Consider the following 16,430-nt stretch of genomic DNA (forward strand, 5'->3'; position numbering starts at 1 on the left):
TTCCCTTGTAAATAAACCTTTTATTAACCTTTCACGTGTGCCTGCAGTAGACATTGATAAGTCCTTTTAAGCGCGCGGGTGAGGACCCACAGTCAGGCACCCCGTTTTGTATCGGGGTTGCTCTACAACAGTATGAGATGGTATCTTGTGGTTTTGATTTACATTTCCCTTATTAGTAGTGTGATAAGCATTTTTTCATGTATCTGTTGGGCTTTTGTATATCTTCTTTGGAAAAATGTCTATTCAGATCCGCTGCTCGTTTTTTAATTGGGATGCTTGGTTTTTATGTTGCTATGTTTTATGGACAAGATCTTTGTAAACCTTCAATACTAACTTCTTGTTGGTTGTGTGGTGCTTGAATATCTTCTCCCATTTGGTGGATGTCTTTTTAATTTACTAATATTTTCTTTTGCTGTGTAGAACTTTTTAATTTGAGTTAGTCCCAACTGTTTATTTTGCTTTTATTTCCCTTACCAGAGGGGTTGAATCCCCAAAGACATTTCTATCATTGATGTCATTGTGAGTCCTTATCTGGTTTTGGCATTAGGGTAATTTGACATCATAGAATGCATTAGGAAGTATTCCCTCTTCTTGGATTGTTGGGAATAATTTAAATAAACCTTTATAAGTTCTTGAAAGGTTTGGTAAAATTCTCTTGGAAAATCATCTGATCCTAGGGTTTGAGGGGGAAGATTCTCCTTTTTTTTTTTTTTTAACTTTGCAAGAATAAATTCTTTATATAACTGGAGTATAGGTCAGAGGCGCATGTGGCAAGAGGATTTACCAGAGACAGAGTGGGAAACAGAACAGGCAGAAATACACTGCTGTGGGGAGTATCCTGCTCAACCCCCTGCACCACCAGGGAGGCCCTGTAACTTTATTTGCTAATCAGTGATTAGTTTTCATCCACATTGACTGTCTGTAGATTTTTGAGAGTTGTGACAAACACATAGGTAACCAGTGTATACAGCTTGTTGGTAAATCTTCATCCTCATTACGTTTCCTGGACAACCCTACACGGATAAGATAGGGGACAGTCCTTCTTCCCTTGGCCCAGACAGCTTTGCTGAGCCTGGTGTCCAGGCGCACATGCGGACTGCCCATTTCCTTCATTGCGAATTTCCGGATCCCTTGGAGTGCTCTGGGGCACGCTTCTTGAAGCCAATTCCATGGATGCGCTTGTGACTGTTGAGAATGTCTTCTCTGGTAACTACCTCCTTGATGGCAGAACGGCCCTTCTCGCCACCCTTATTTGCGGGAGCCTTCCTGCCGGGCCAGAACGTTGAAAAGCTGGGGGAAGAGTCTTGATTACTCTTTTGCTTTCGATATCGTGATCAGTCTGTTCAAGTTTTATGTTTCATCCTGATTCAATCTTGATAAAATTGTATTGTTCTAAAAAAATTATCCATTTCTTCAAGATTATCAGATGTATAGGCCTATACTGTCTCACAGTATTCTCTTAAGGGCCTTTGTATTTCGATGGTATCTGTAGTGATTTTTCCTCTTCCATTTCTAATTCTATTCATTAAAGTTTTCTCTCTTTAATAGCCTAGTTAAAGATTTATCCATTTTTTTAATCTTCTCAAAGATCTAACTCTTAATCTCTTTGATCTTCAGTACATCCTTTTGATTTCTATTTATTTCCACTCTAATTTTTGTTATTTCTTTCCTTTCAGTAACTTGATTCTGTTTGTTCTTCTTTTTCAAGTAGCTTAGGTATTCTGTTAAGTTGTTTATTTTGGAGTTTTCTTGCTTATTACTGTTGGCCTGTATTGCATTTAACTTCCTTCTTAATACCACTTTTGCTGCATCCCATAAATTCTTGTAGCTTGTGTCTTCATTTTCATTAATGTCAGGCATGCATTAATTTCATATATTTATTAATTTATCAGTTTAATAATTAATTTAGTAATTTCAGATAGTTATTAATTTCTCTAGTTCAGTGGTATTGAGCAGCAGGTTGTTTAATCTCCAATTTGAAGTTTTATGGTATTATGACCAGAAAGAATGTTTGGTATGATTTCAGTCTTCCTAAGTTTATTGACACTTAACTTGTGTCACAACATTTGATCTATTCTTGGGAATGTTCCATGTGCACTTGTGAAAAATGTGTACACTGCTGCTCTGGGGCGGAATGTTTTATAGTTCTATAATGTATCTATGAAGCCTACTTGATCTACCTCATCATTTAGGGCTATTGTTTTCTTATTTGGTCTCTGTCCTGTTGATCTGTCTGTGGTCATAAGTGTAATATTAAAACCCTTTAAAAATATTGTACTGCTGTTGATAACTCTTTAATTCTATTAGTAATTGTTTTATTGCTTTATATATCTTGATGCTCCATCATCTGATGAATATATAAATAAGTATTATATCTTCTTCTTGTATTAGTCCCTTAATCATTGTGTAATGTTTATCTCCAGCTCTTAATGACCTTTTTTGAATGAAAATCTACTTAATCTATATGTCACTGTTCTTCAGACATACAGACCAATGGAATCGAATAGAAAATCCAGAAATAAATCCACAGATTTATGGTCAACTAATCTTTGACAAAGGAGCAAAGAATATGCATTGGACCAAAGAAAGTTTGTTCAATAAATGGTGCTGGGAAAACTGGGTCGCTACATGCAAAAGAATGAAGCTTGACCACTACCTCACACCATACACAAAAATCAACTCAAAATGGATTAAAGAACTAGACATAAGACCTGAAACCATAAAATATATAGAAGGAAATATAGGCAAAACACTACGTGATTTGCACATCAAAGACATCTTTACAGACACATCACCCAAAGCAGTGATAGTGAAGGCAAAGATAAACAGCTGGGACTACATCAAATTAAAGAGCTTTTGCACAGCAAAAGAGACAATAACAAAAACAAAGAGAAACCCCACCGACTGGGAGAACATTTTTGCACCCAACACTAATGATAAAGGACTGATCACAAAAATCTGCAAAGAGCTGATGAGACTCAACAACAACAAAGAAAATAATCCAGTCAAAAAATGGGCAGAAGAGCTAAAAAGAAACTTCTCTGAAGAGGAAATGCAAATGGCCAACAGGCATATGAAAAAATGTTCAACATCACTTGTCATCAGGGAAATGCAAATCAAAACTACCATGAGATACCATCTTACACCAGTGAGAATGGCACATATTAAAAAAACTAGCAACAACAAATGTTGGCGAGGGTGTGGAGAAAAAGGAACTCTTCTGCACTATTGGTGGGAGTGCAAACTGGTCCAACCACTGTGGAAAGCTGTGTGGAGATTTCTGGACCTACTAAACATAGAGCTTCCATATGATCCAGCAATCCCACTCCTAGGTATTTACCCAAAGGACACAGAAACATCAATTCCAAAGAACACCTGCACCCCTATGTTTATAGCAGCACTGTTTACAATAGCTAAGCTTTGGAAACAACCCAAATGCCCAAAAATAGATGACTGGATCAAGAAGATGTGGTACATATATACCATGGAATATTACTCAGCATTCAAAAAAGATAAACACATGCAATTTGCAGCAACATGGATGGCGCTGGAAGGGATCATGCTCAGCGAAATAAGCCATAAAGAAAAAGAAAAATACCGGATGGTCTCACTCATAGCAGGAATCTAGAAAACTTAAATAAGGGACCAGGAAAATGAATATAAGAAAGTGAAAATCAAAATCAACAAAAAACTATGAACCAGAGACACTTTTAGGGGGGCGGGGGCGGGAGGGGAGGGATTGGGGTCAGAATGGGGGGGGCTGCAATTGTATGGGGAATATAACAATAAAATTTATAAAAAATAAATAAATAAATAAATAAATAAATAAATAAAAAGAAAAGTTTAAGTAGTGCCAAAAAAACCCAAAGTCTCTTGGACAGACAAGACATCCAAGATATAATAAAAATCCATCTGCCACACCAAAAATCAAGAAAAGTATATAAAAAAAATCTATATGTCACTGTTCTTGCCCTTTTTTTGATTACCATTTGCTGGTAGGATTGTCTTCAAGCATTTAAGTTTAACCTTGTGCTTATCTTTAGTAGGAATGAGTTTCCTGTAAACAACAAACCTATATTTTCCTTGTCACCTTTTAATTGGTGGATTCAAACCATTTACATTTAAGGTGATTATTGAATTATACTTACTGCAATTTTGTTAAATTTTGTTTTTTATAGTTTCCTTTTTTTATTTTTTGACACTTGCTATGTTTTGTTTGGGTTTCCATTGTCTTACATGTTATTTGTATAGATTTTTGTTTTGAGTTCATAAGAGATTCATAAGAGATAGCCTATACTTGTGACATATTGAGGTGTTTCATCTCAAACTCATTCTTATGGCCTCATTTTTAGTCTTCTCCTCCTTCATTTTGCATGCTTTTGGTGTCTCTTAAGTCAAGATGAAAGCTTACTGTTATTTTATACTAGTCCCTGTAGTATTTTTTTTTTATTTAAAGGCTAGCTCATGTGGTGATATATTCTTTTAATTTTTTATTTTTCTGTGAAACTCCTTACCCCTGCTCCAGTCATTTTTTTTTAAAAGATTTATTTATTTATACAAGAGCTGGAGTACAGGCCAGAGATGCGGGGGGCGGGGACAGGATTCACCAGAGACGGAGCAAGGGGCAGAACAGGCAGACAGACCAAAAGCACTGCTCAGGGGAGCAGCGGGCGAGACAGGAGAGGTCTGCCGTGCCATGTGGGTATCTTCCTGGCCGGCTGGGAATTGAACCAGTGCTGCAGAGGCTGCGGACAGCTTCACAGCCCCACGCTCAATCCACTGTGCCACCGGGGAGGCCCCCCGCCCCACTCTAGTCTTGATGACAGTCTAACTGGATAAACTATTCAAGGTTGGAAGTCCTTTTCTTTGCAGGTTTTAAATATTTCCTTCCATTTCCTTTTTGCCTGCAAGGTTTCCATTGAAGAGTCTGTAAGTAATCTAATAAATATTCCTATATATGCAATTCTTTCTCTGCATGCTTTATTATCTTTTCCTTGTCATTAGTTCTTAGCAGTTTGATTATAAAATGCTTTGGATGTGTTTGAATTTGCTTTGTTTGGGACTCTTTACACCCTTTGTATCAGAAATCTGGTTTATTTCCCAGATTAGGGAGCTGCTCAGCTAACATTTCTTTTAATAAAATTTCCATATCTCTCATCTCCTGGGATCCCCATGATTAGATATTTCTCCTTAAATCGTCTCAAAGAGCTTTGACATTGTTCTCTTTTTTTTCCTCTTTGCTAAACAGTGTTTTTCAACACTGTGCATTCAAGCTTGCAGATTCTGTTAGTTACTTCTGTTTGTCTGCTTTTGAGGCCCCCTATCAATTTTTTTAGTTTAGTTATAGTGTTCTTTAAGTCTTAATTCTGTTAGAAACATTCTCATATTTTTGCTATCCTTGTATTTCTGCTTTTGCTCATCCATTGTTTTCCTTATTTTGACAAGCATTGTTATGACTGAACTCCTCAGCAGGCAAATCATGCAGTTCTGCTGGATTCAGACTGCTCTTGGGTTTTTTGTTGTTGTTCCATCACTTGAGTATGTCTCACTGTCTTTTTCTTTTCATTTTCTATAGGTTGAGATAAAGAGCTTTCTTTCCTTGTTTTGGTGAATTGGCCTTATGTTTACAGGAGGCAGCATATAATCCTAGGCTCTCTATCTGGGATCCTAATGTTTCATATAGTGACACCTCTGCATCTGTTTAGATGACCAGAGCTTTAGTCTTGCCAGGAAATAGGAGCCAGGGCATCGGGGTATCAGTATCTGCTAGTGAATACCTTGAGTTCAGGCTTTCTACGGTGCTGCATCTGCCTAAGTTGGGTGTCGGGGGAGAGCTTCAGGGACTCTTTCCCCTAGGTTAATTCATCAGGCAAAGCACCTCAAATAATCTTGGGCTAGCTTCAATCTCTCAGCTGTGGTTTAGCTCTGGTTATGTGGGTTCTGTTAGCAGAAGTATTTTTTCCTCTTGGGGTGTAGGCAGGAGCACAACAGAAAACTGCTGATTCACACTGTGAACAGGTTACAGTCCTGGTGAGGGGGTGTGTCTTTCTCAAGGTCACATGCACCTTCCACAAAAGAATACCTTTCCTAAAGATCTTTCTCAATCCTTCTTTAATAGTTGTTTTACCAGGAGAGGTCTACGGTTGGGACAGAATCTCTGGTTAATGGCAGTATTCAACATGTATAGTTGCTATTCTAAGTTTTCACCCTTGGTGGTGGTGAGGCAGCTGTTTTGCATAAAGCCACTGCCAGCTAAAGGGAAGAGCCTCTTTTGTGTAGAGGCACAAGTGAGCCAATCTAATCTTCCCCACTGCTGCAGGTACCACCTATTTATGTGTGGGAACCCTAAATTTAAGCCAACAATCATCACCTTACACAGATACCTAGACTGTCTACTATTCTCAAGCTCCCCTGTTGCATGGAGTGGGGTATTTCACTTTATAGTTTTGGGTGCCTCGTTGCTATCCAAAAGTATAATGTGTTCCTTTGCAAGCATCAATCTGCTACTCTGGCATTCTTTTGCAGAACTGTGCTCCCCTACTCCTTTAGTTCTCTAGAGGTAGATCCTCTGTGCTGCACACTATGCCCTCCCTCTCCAGGCAGTCTTCAGGTTCTGAAATCCTGGATATAGGCATAAGCCCTTTACTCAACAACAGAAAGCTTCTGTATTGCAGCTGCCCCCCCACCTTGGGTTGTGCTGGCCACAATTTAATTTCAGCTTTTCCAACCTTCTCTATTGCATAGTCCTCCTTAATGCATGTGATGGTCATCTGGTAGTCCTCAGGGACTGTGGTCTTTATTTCCATATAATTTGGTTATAAATATGTGGAGGAGGTAAGCCTGGAATCATCACTCTTCTGCCATCTTACTCTTATCTTTATTGCAAACTTAGGATGTTGAGGCATGTATGGGGAAAGTGACAGGTTTATACAGATTGTGTTGCTGATTTTCTCCATTTCTTTTTTTCTTTTTTTTAAGATTCATTTATTTACAAAAGCTGGGGTGCAGGCCAGAGATGGGGGGAGGGCGGGAGTGAGAGGATTCACCAGAGACAGAGTGGGGAGCAGAACAGGAGGATTGACTGAAATACACTGCTGAGGGGAGCAGCGGGCGAGTCAGGAGAGGTCTGCTGCGCCATGTGTGTCACCTCCCTGGCTGGGGATTGAATTCATGCTTTAGTGGCTGTGGATAGCTTCATAGTGTGGCATATTAACCCCTTGTGCCACCAGGGAGTCTCCTGATTGTCTACATTTCTATGTGAGAATTGTCACAACCAACTCTGAAATTTCACATTTCTGCTTTTCAGAACTCCTTGGGAACAGTGAGAGCAGTAGATGGGGGGAAAACAGTCTTTGGAAGCTTTGATTTATGAAAATGATTTTATATGTATTATCACAGAGGGCTTGATGAGAAGGTATTGAAGCGTGTAGGACCCCAGTGTTCATGAACTAGGTAAGACGGAATGGCCAACAATTTTTCTCCCTAGTGGGTTGGCTGATAGGTCAAGGGCAAAATTCTGTGTAGCAGCAGTTCATAGACTTGTAATGCTGGGCCCTCTAGTGGACAGTTCTTATTGCGTGAGCATGACTGGCTGTTTTCTACACTTCCATTTTCCATTAGTTCCTTGTCTTCTTTTTGGTTTGCTAGATCTGTTAACTACCTCCATCTATACTGTGATGCCATTCTCCTGTCAGTATTAACACCTGCTTTGGAACAGGCTTAGTGCTAGGGCACCACTCTCGATTTTTTGGGAAACAGACTGCATGGAGTTACATGCAGGTTTTTAGGGGAGTGCTCTTGGGCAATATACTTGTAAGAAGGAGAAGAAGCAGGAGTGGAGAGAGGGAGAAGCTAATTCAATGTGTGCTTGCAACTGAAGCCTTAGCTGATTCTATGGGAAGTTTTAGAGCTCAGATGGCCTCTCTGAATTATGCCAAATTGATGCAATGAGCCAGACCTTTGAATAGCTGCTCCAGTCTTTCATTAGTTGTGAGTGGTGCCCCAGGAGGGTTATTATCTTCGGTGAAATAGTGCCTGGTGGCCCAGGATAATGTGCAGTGAGGGATGAAGCTGTGAGCTGTCAGCAGCCAACATTACCAGCAGCTAAGTGATGGGTCCCGAAGATCTAGGAAGAAACCCCTGTCTCTACTCCTGGGAGTTTGTAATCACATTCATGGGCTCCCAGATCACTTTGTATATACCTCTCTTTTGTCATTTCCTCCATGATGCTGGGAGGGAAATTCCAGAAATATAAATCAGAAGACAAAGATTCTAGCACAGACTCCTGCTGCATGATCTTAAATGTGTCAGCTAAATTATCTTGACCTCAGGGCTAGCCAGAGTTCAATAACAATCCTTTTTCCATTTGTATTTTATAAAGTGCTTTCACATTCACTTATTGAATCCACTGGACCAAGTCCTAAACCAAATGAAATGGGAATACTTCGACAAATTGGGAGCACCATACTCATGTGAGATTATGTAAAACAATACTCATGATAATGCTGATTCATGCCACTGATATATATTGAGCATCCACTTTGTGCCAAGCCTTATCCTAGGTGATGTGGGGACACAGAGGTACCTTATATGTGGCATCTTTCTGCACCCCTTGCATTGTTTCTGGGAAGAGAGAAAGACACGTCAAGAAAGTACAATGGATTAAAATTACCACAGAATTATAAGCAGGCAGCAAATCTCAATCTATGTAGAGGGGTGTTGGAGATCCCTCACTCTGGCAGAGGGGGAGAGAGAAGGGTTTGAATTAAAGCTTTATAGGACTGAAAATTTTTAATAGGTAGGAAAACTGAAGTGAATGAGCTCCTGCCAGAAAAGGAGCTAATCCTTATCCCATGAAAGCAGGGACCTTGTCTACCTTGTTTGCTGATGTCTTTGTGCCAAACACACTGTCTACATCTAGATACTTAATAAATATTTGTGGAATACATAAATGAATGAATGATAAACCAAGGTGAATTATAAGCCTATAGCTGTCCCACAGACCTCTTATGAGGTGAATTTAAATAATCCCCCCATCTGAGGAAGATGCACCAATGCTTCAAAGTTTAAAGACTAAGCCCTCCTTATCTTCCAGCAGATTCTGTGGCAGGCTTCTCTGCTCCCTTGTTCCCAGTGGAGAGTCAGTGCTGTAAGAACTCAAGGATTCTCAATTAAGAGATGTCCCAGTGCTTTTATTCCCACAAGCATTGTGACCAAGTCCTTCATATCTTTGAGCATCTTTTGGGGGGTAGAAGGAGCAAGATTATGACGGCTCTACTTGATCCCTGAAGAGGAACAGAGGTCAGCTACAAACTTTGCTGGGAGAGAGATTGAGTGGGTTGAGTCTCAAGAAAGGATCTAACGTGACTCTCAAAGGAACTGGCTATAGTGGAGTGGTCATAGGCTTTGAATTCAGGCAAGTCTGTTAAAATCTAGATGCTCCAAGCATTAATTAAATGAATGTTTCCCTCTGCTTCTGTTTCCTCACCTATCAAATAGGGATTTAAAAAATTACTTCAAGAACTTTTAAAGAGATGAGTAAGGTAATATTGCAAATTACCCTGCACAGTACCTGGCAGAGACTGGTTTTTCATCAGATATTAAGTTTTTCTTCCCTGTTCACTAGTTGATTCTCCTGTACCCAGAAACTCATTCTCTGTCAGTATAACTACTGCCCCTAATGGGTTCTCTGATTTCATCCAGGCAGGTCATGTTCTTGTTTTTAGATTCTTTGTCTTGTACAACACAGGCTAAAAGCCTTGCTTTGTCTATTTCTCATATGCCTACGCCTTTATCTTGATTATTGCCATTCTTATGATACTAGAAAAAAGTAAGCAAGCTTCACACCCCCAGGACTGTCTTAGTTATACCCACTAGACTCCCCCTCCCCTGAAAACAGTAAAGGAATCAGAGTAGCAGCACATCTTCCTTCTTGGCAGGGTTGTAAACTTCTTGATCATGAGCAATCCTGGAGAAAAAATGAGGAGGGGGGCCTACCCCGTGGCGCAGCGGTTGAGCACTGGGCTGCGAAGCTGTGCGCAGCCTCTGCAGCGCCGGTTCGATCCCCGGCTGCTCCCCGGCCACTGGCGGAGGGTCCTGCATGGTGCGCAGACCTCTCCTGCCGCCCGCTGCTCCCCTCAGCAGTGTGCTTTGGTCCTTCTGCCTGCTCTGCTCCCCGCTCTGGCTCTGGTGAATTCTCTCACCTTCCCGCGCTTCTGACTGTACCCAGTGCTTGTATAAATAAATAAATAAATAAATCTTTAAAAAAAATAAAAAATGAGGAGGGTAGGGAGGAGACACTTGTTGTCCACCAAAACCCATCCTTTCTTCCATAGTAGTAAAGGTTAGGCTGGGACATGAGTGCCCAGACAGCAACCTTGTTTGCTGGTTCCCCTTATAGCCGGTTGCGGCCATGTCACCCTCACCAATGGATTTGAGTAGCTTTTGCCTTGTTTTTGTAAGACTAAATCTCTGGTCCTGGACTTCTATTCTTTCTCCTCACTAACTAGAAATGCTTCCACCAAAGCGAACTTGGAAAGCGTGTTGAGGAGGGTAGTGATTATCCTAAGTCCCCGAATGACGAAGCTGAGCTGTCCACCTATTTGGGACCACCTTGGATTGTATCGCATTGGCCTCAACAGTTCTTCATATACAAGCCCAAATATCCAGAAAATATCCACTAATACTTTTCCCCCCTCATTTTCACTATCACATTTAATATCTGTTCCCCGTGTTTTCTGTTACTTAACTATATTAACTATATTGTTTCCTATTTGGTTCCACTTGGTGTTTTCTTGTTTTATTTTTTTTTTTTGGGGGGGGTGTGCTTCTTGTCTCTTAAGCTAGAAGGCGCTCCCAAGACATGGCACTCTGCTTCTGCTCCCATCTCCCCAACACCACAACTGTAGTGAAGGCTGACCAGGCCCCTCACAAGCCCCTTTCCCCAGATGCAGGGAGTGTTGGCTACTCAGAACTGCTCCCTTCTTCAGAGATTTGGCCTCACCCAAAATGTGAGCACCCCTGGAGCTCATGTGCCCCTCTGGCAGCCAGCAGCCCATGACAACTAACACAGACTAGAGAAGGATAGCCACGAAAAGTGGGGTCAATTCTGTGGTGATAATTGAGCTCCTGAACCTTCCTGAGGGACCAGGCTCTTGCTAATTTCCAAACAGGACAACTTCCTTGTGCAGTTTTCTTCTACTGCTGCAGCCCACAGCCCCCACTGTCCCCCTTCTCTGGAGAAGTACCTTAGCTGATGGGAACCGCCTCTTGTTCCCCTGCCCTCCCCCCATCAGGATGACCCACAACCAATGACTGATTGATATGAGGGCCTAAAAGGCTTGGCCCCTTGCCTCAAGGGAGCTGCCCGCGGCCTCTGCGGCGCCGGTTCGATCCCCGGCTGCTCCCCGGCCACCGGAGGAGGGTCCCACATGGCGCGCAGACCTCTCCTGCCGCCCGCTGCTCCCCTCAGCAGTGTACTTCGGTCCTTCTGCCTGCTCTGCTCCCCGCTCTGGCTCTGGTGAATTCTCTCACCCTCCCGCGCTTCTGACTGTGCCCAGTGCATGTATAAACAAACAAACTAAATAAATAAAGAAATAAATAAATAAAAACATGCCTCTATTAAAAAAAAATTAAAAAAAAAAAGGGAGTGTAATTCTGCTTTGCAGTTTATGTCCTATCTGTGCATAGCAGTTCCCTGCAGGTCAAGTGCAGCCTAGACATGACCTGATTCACACCTTGTTTGGTTCTTTCCCTTGCCTCTCTACTTCACTCTTGCTCTCACAGGTTTCCCTGGAGTGAAGGTGCTCCCTCAGTAAATGCCTATCTTGGACTCTGCTACTAGGAAACCCAGCTTCAGTCTATTGGTGTTGATGTGCTCTCATCATTTTCCCAAATCGCTCTCTCATTCATTTCTGGGGAGTGCTCAGATCCAAGCCCTGTGTTGGGTGTGCCACCGTTCTGAAATAAGATTGAGGGGGTGCTTCAGAGACTAGATGAACAATAGGTGGGCTCTGTTGAAGTAATTGTAAGGAGTACCTACCAAATAAGGTTGTAGTGGGGGTTATAAAAACTAAATGACTTAAAGTATATGAAACATTAGATTACTGCTTGACATGTGATAAATTCTCTTAAGTATTAGGGCAGGAATTTCTTCTATGCTTTTGGTTTACTTATGTAACCATGTGTGCTTAGATGACTACTTGCCATGTAGTAGGTTTTTGTTTAATTTGTTGAATGAGTGATCATTGAAGTTTTGCTTTGAGTGCTCAGGGCGATGTGTGGGATCTGGCCAGCAGGGGGCAGAACTAGCACAGACAAAAAGTTCCAATGTGTGCAGGGAGGTAGTGGGAGACTTCTAGACAATTGGGGTTGGAGTAGAGCACTAAGGGGAGGAAGAGGGGGTTACTGCAACATGGAATATTTAAATTATATCATCTTAAAATCCTAGAATTTTATTTAGTTCAACCCTGGGTGTGTGTAATGAAGTATGTTAAGCTCCTACTTTGTGAATTCAGACAAATAAGTAGTTCTTTGCCCTGAGATCCCTGAAGCTGCCATAGTGTCTGTAGTTCCCTTTTTGAACTTGTTACTACTCCATACTCCTCTTAATACATCCCATTTCGTGCTTTTACCAATATACATTGGGTTCTGTAACTTGAAGCAAAAGAATTTATATTATTTTATTATTAAAACCTGCATAAAAGGAACCTCCTCCATAAATGGGGACACTGAAGTCCCAGGGAAGCCATACCCGGGCTGCTTCCTGCTCCATCCCTCAGATGACCTTCTGTCTTCAGGAGGGTGATCTTGCCACAGTTATGCTCCCAGGCGTCCCTGGGTTTAGATATATCTTGTCTCTCAACTTAGGTATGTCCTGTCTTTCAAAGCCCAGTTCAAATTTCACCTTTCTCTTCTATATCCACTCAATCTCATTTCTCAAAATCCTGAGAGCATCCATCACCTGACAATTCATAGTTACCTTAATTTCATATTTTATTTTGCAATTTGGACTGCGTGGTCTCTAAAGTCCCTTCCTGCTGTAGAAATCTGAGTCTGTTGTCTCGCCATGTCACATCTTCTTAAGCAGGTCAATACCTTCTCCCTCAAGAAGAGATACAGAAAGGCCTGAGCATGCAGGGAGTCAAATAACTAATTGCTCATGAGGGTAACATATTCTGTGATCTTCCATTCAAGTAACACATAGGCATTTCTTTTTATTTTTTCAACGTGGAAATCATTTCCTCCTCCCTCCCTTATTATACAAGTAATATACTCATGTTCAAATAAATCAAATATTACATAAATTTTTAAAGTAGGAAAGGCATATCACCCATAATCCTTCTCCTTAGAGATAATTGCTATCAAATATTCTTTGCTATACACAAGTATGTTTGTTCCAGTAGGGCCTTCTGGAGTTGCCATGGAGACCCCTTAAAAAGAAATCAAACAGAACAGTGGGAGGGTCCAACCTGAGATTTGTAGCTTGTGAAGTATTCCGCCACGCTGCATATATTAGAATGAACCATATGAAACTACTGCTCATCAACTGTTTTTGACCTGTAAAAACACAGCAAGTTTATATGTACAACCTAGTGCAGGTGAAGCCTAGAATGTCAGAAGTGGTAGAGCCCTTTGGGACTCTTGGTCTATTTCATTATGCTGAAGAGGGGAAGGGCTCAGAGAAGTGACCAGCTAGTGCCATATACCTCATTAGTTCTCTTTCCATTGAACCAGGTTCAGAAACATGCTGTTTCTTTCAATAGAATCATTTTTGAGATGTATGTGATAATGATCTTCTTGATGCTGATTTCAATTTGGTATCAGAACATTTCTCATAGGACTCGATCAAAATGGAAGAGGCTGCGTTAGAGGTGAAGTGGCCATGACTGGGGCTGTGGAGCACGCCTGTGGGGCAAAGACTTTCGTAAAGCACTAGGCAAGAAGACCAGACTTCCTGGATTTTAGTTGTGGCACTGCTTTGGCCCAGATGGCACTTGTCCTGATCCTCTCACAGGTTGTAAAATAACAAATGTGTTGGAAAACATAAAATGTGAACAAATGTGAGTGACATTGCTCAGATTTCCTATCTGTGATATGGGATAATCATTGCTGCTTCTCATGGTCACTGAAGATGACACTTAAGAAATCCTTGGTGCACCTTTCTATTTCACTTCATTCTTCTATAACTTCTTCTCTTTCTGCGCAAGTGCCTAAATAATCTAGCCACTTGATCAGCCGCTGGTTGTTATTTTTCACTACCTCTATATATTTGTTCATGGAGCTCCCATTGTCTATAAAATCTGTCTTTGCTGGAAAAAATCCTTATCCATCAGTCGCAGGTCTTCCAGCCCTTCTGCCCCCACCCCAGTGAAGACCCCTTACCACTGCTTCTTGTTGATCTTACAGATAGGAAAACCGAGACTCCTGTGGTTCATGACTGAGTCCGAGAGGCCCCAGAAGATAATTCTCGGTCATCTTGATCTTCAGCCATCCCAGGGCCCTTAGCATCAGATCATAGACACTCGATTCTTGATGTACACGTGATAGGGGTCACTGCGCTTGTCCACTTTGCGGGAGCGGGTGTATCCCAGGATGAGGCTACCCACAGTAGCAGCAAATAGGAACATGACGAAGAGAATGTACATGTAGGAGTTGTCATTACGGCCAGGTAGGCTGGCCCGCCGATCCTCAGTCAGGTTGTCTGGCCCTGGTCCCAGCCCCGGACGGCAGAGTAAATTGCTGTGAAGAGTGGAATTTAGAGCCTTCAGCATAGTGTGTAGGCTCTCAAACCAGGTCTCAGTCCCATTGGTGATCTCCATGGCAACAGGGATTAGGTGGGGGAGAATCAGAGGACCTCTGGTGGCGACAGAAAAGAGAGAGGGGATGGCTTCTATTACCTGAAGCTTGAATGCCCTCTCTAATCCTTCAGACCCCAGCTAAAATCCAAATACTACAGTTTAACCTGACTATGTGTTTACTTGTCTGTCTCTTCCATTAGACTGCAAACTCAGTGAAGAACTAGGCTGTTACTCATTGCTGTATACAAGCACTTATGACAGCTCTCTATGGGTACTCAATAAATACGTGTGAATAAAACCTTCCTGATCATTATAATCTATATTAATCTCCATTTCTTTGCATTCTATAGATCACTGAGCTTTAAGCTAAAAGGACTTTAAGGATTATTTTAATCTAACTCTTTTATACAGCCTAAGGTCCAGAATAAGGTGGTTTATTTATAATCCCAGAGAATATGTAGGTAGAGCCAAGATAAAGTCCCACTCTTGTGGCCAGCTCGCTGCTCCTTCAGCAGCACCCTTAGCAGACATATACTCCACAGTGACCAATCTAGACGATGTTGAAGATGGCTTAGACTGTACCTCACCTGGAGGAAAGAGGCTGAATCGTTTGACATCTCCAGCACCCTTTGTCCCAAATGCTCTAGATATTCCCAGCTATTTGGGGGTAACTCTGTTGAAAGGGCATGGCTGGGGAGGTTGATAACCACTATAGATATTGGAGAAGAGAACAGGGTTGGGCCTTAGGGTGGGGAATGAAAGGAGCACTCAGTGTGCTTTACAGCTTTACTTGCCCCTGAAAGAAAAGACAAGGGTGCCTCAAATAAACCTGCCTTTTCATCTGCTGGTGTACATGTGAATATACCCCATCGAACTGTATATTTAGAAATGGTTGAAAGGGTAAATTTTATGTTACATATTTTTGTTTTTATTTGTTTTGTTTTTTTGTTTTTAACCTCCTTGCAGACTTGTGTGAGAACACATTTGTATTTTGGTAAAGAGAATTTTTAAAACATTTTAATGGAAAACATGTCTTTTGTTAAAATGAAAATGTATTTTTCATTTTTGAGAAATAAACATGCACTCACAGTAAAAAAAAAAAGGGGGGGGGAAGCAGTACATGTATACATACATGTTTATAATGGGCTCTTTCCCAGGACAGCCACTGTGACCAGGTTTCCTAGTTATCCTTGCAAGGGGGTTGTAACTAACCAGGCAGAGGCAGGGCAACCTCTCTCTAGAAAACTCACCAAACTGGAAAATCCCTGGTTCTGTGTTGGCTTCAAGAATATCCTTGTGGGTACTCTAAGGCTCCTCAATCCCTTTTTCTGTTCAGGATGTCTCTGGACACATCTGGGGTCTTGGTACTGACTTCGGGAACTGATAAAATCCAGAGATGTAAAACAGGGGAGGGGGCAGAAAAGGAAGGAAGCAGACATAGTAAAAACTTCAGAACCAGGGTGGATGTAGAGACCAGGTCCCAGGGGTTAATGCCCTGCTGTGGGCACTGACAACAGTGTCTTCCAACTTGCCTTCCTCTTCCTGAAGCAGCTGGGTCAGACCAGCCTGGGTTTGTAGTCGCAGGAACTATACAGTGGCCAAGGGACATGTATTGCTGTCCCCTCACCCCAG

At 41.7% G+C, this 16,430-nt stretch overlaps 1 protein-coding gene and 1 pseudogene across 2 annotated transcripts; both read right to left on the minus strand.

The window, feature by feature from the left end:
* Positions 1 to 895: 895 nt before the first annotated feature.
* On the minus strand, positions 896 to 8,293 carry LOC311181100 (large ribosomal subunit protein eL31-like; annotated as a pseudogene). Its single transcript has 2 exons — positions 8,202 to 8,293; positions 896 to 1,266 (listed from the first exon to the last, which is right to left on the minus strand). The product of its transcript is annotated as a large ribosomal subunit protein eL31-like (transcript).
* A 6,214-nt stretch (positions 8,294 to 14,507) lies between these two features.
* KCNE3 (potassium voltage-gated channel subfamily E regulatory subunit 3) lies at positions 14,508 to 14,952 on the minus strand (the record flags this gene model as incomplete). Its single annotated transcript, XM_084236234.1, has 1 exon — positions 14,508 to 14,952. The coding sequence occupies exon 1, from the start codon at positions 14,817 to 14,819 to the stop codon at positions 14,508 to 14,510; it is 312 nt and encodes a 103-aa protein (XP_084092360.1). The 5' UTR covers positions 14,820 to 14,952.
* Between the last annotated feature and the right edge of the window lie 1,478 nt (positions 14,953 to 16,430).

Source organism: Talpa europaea (assembly GCF_964194135.1).
Source record: "Talpa europaea genome assembly, chromosome: 1".
NCBI lineage: Eukaryota > Metazoa > Chordata > Mammalia > Eulipotyphla > Talpidae > Talpa > Talpa europaea.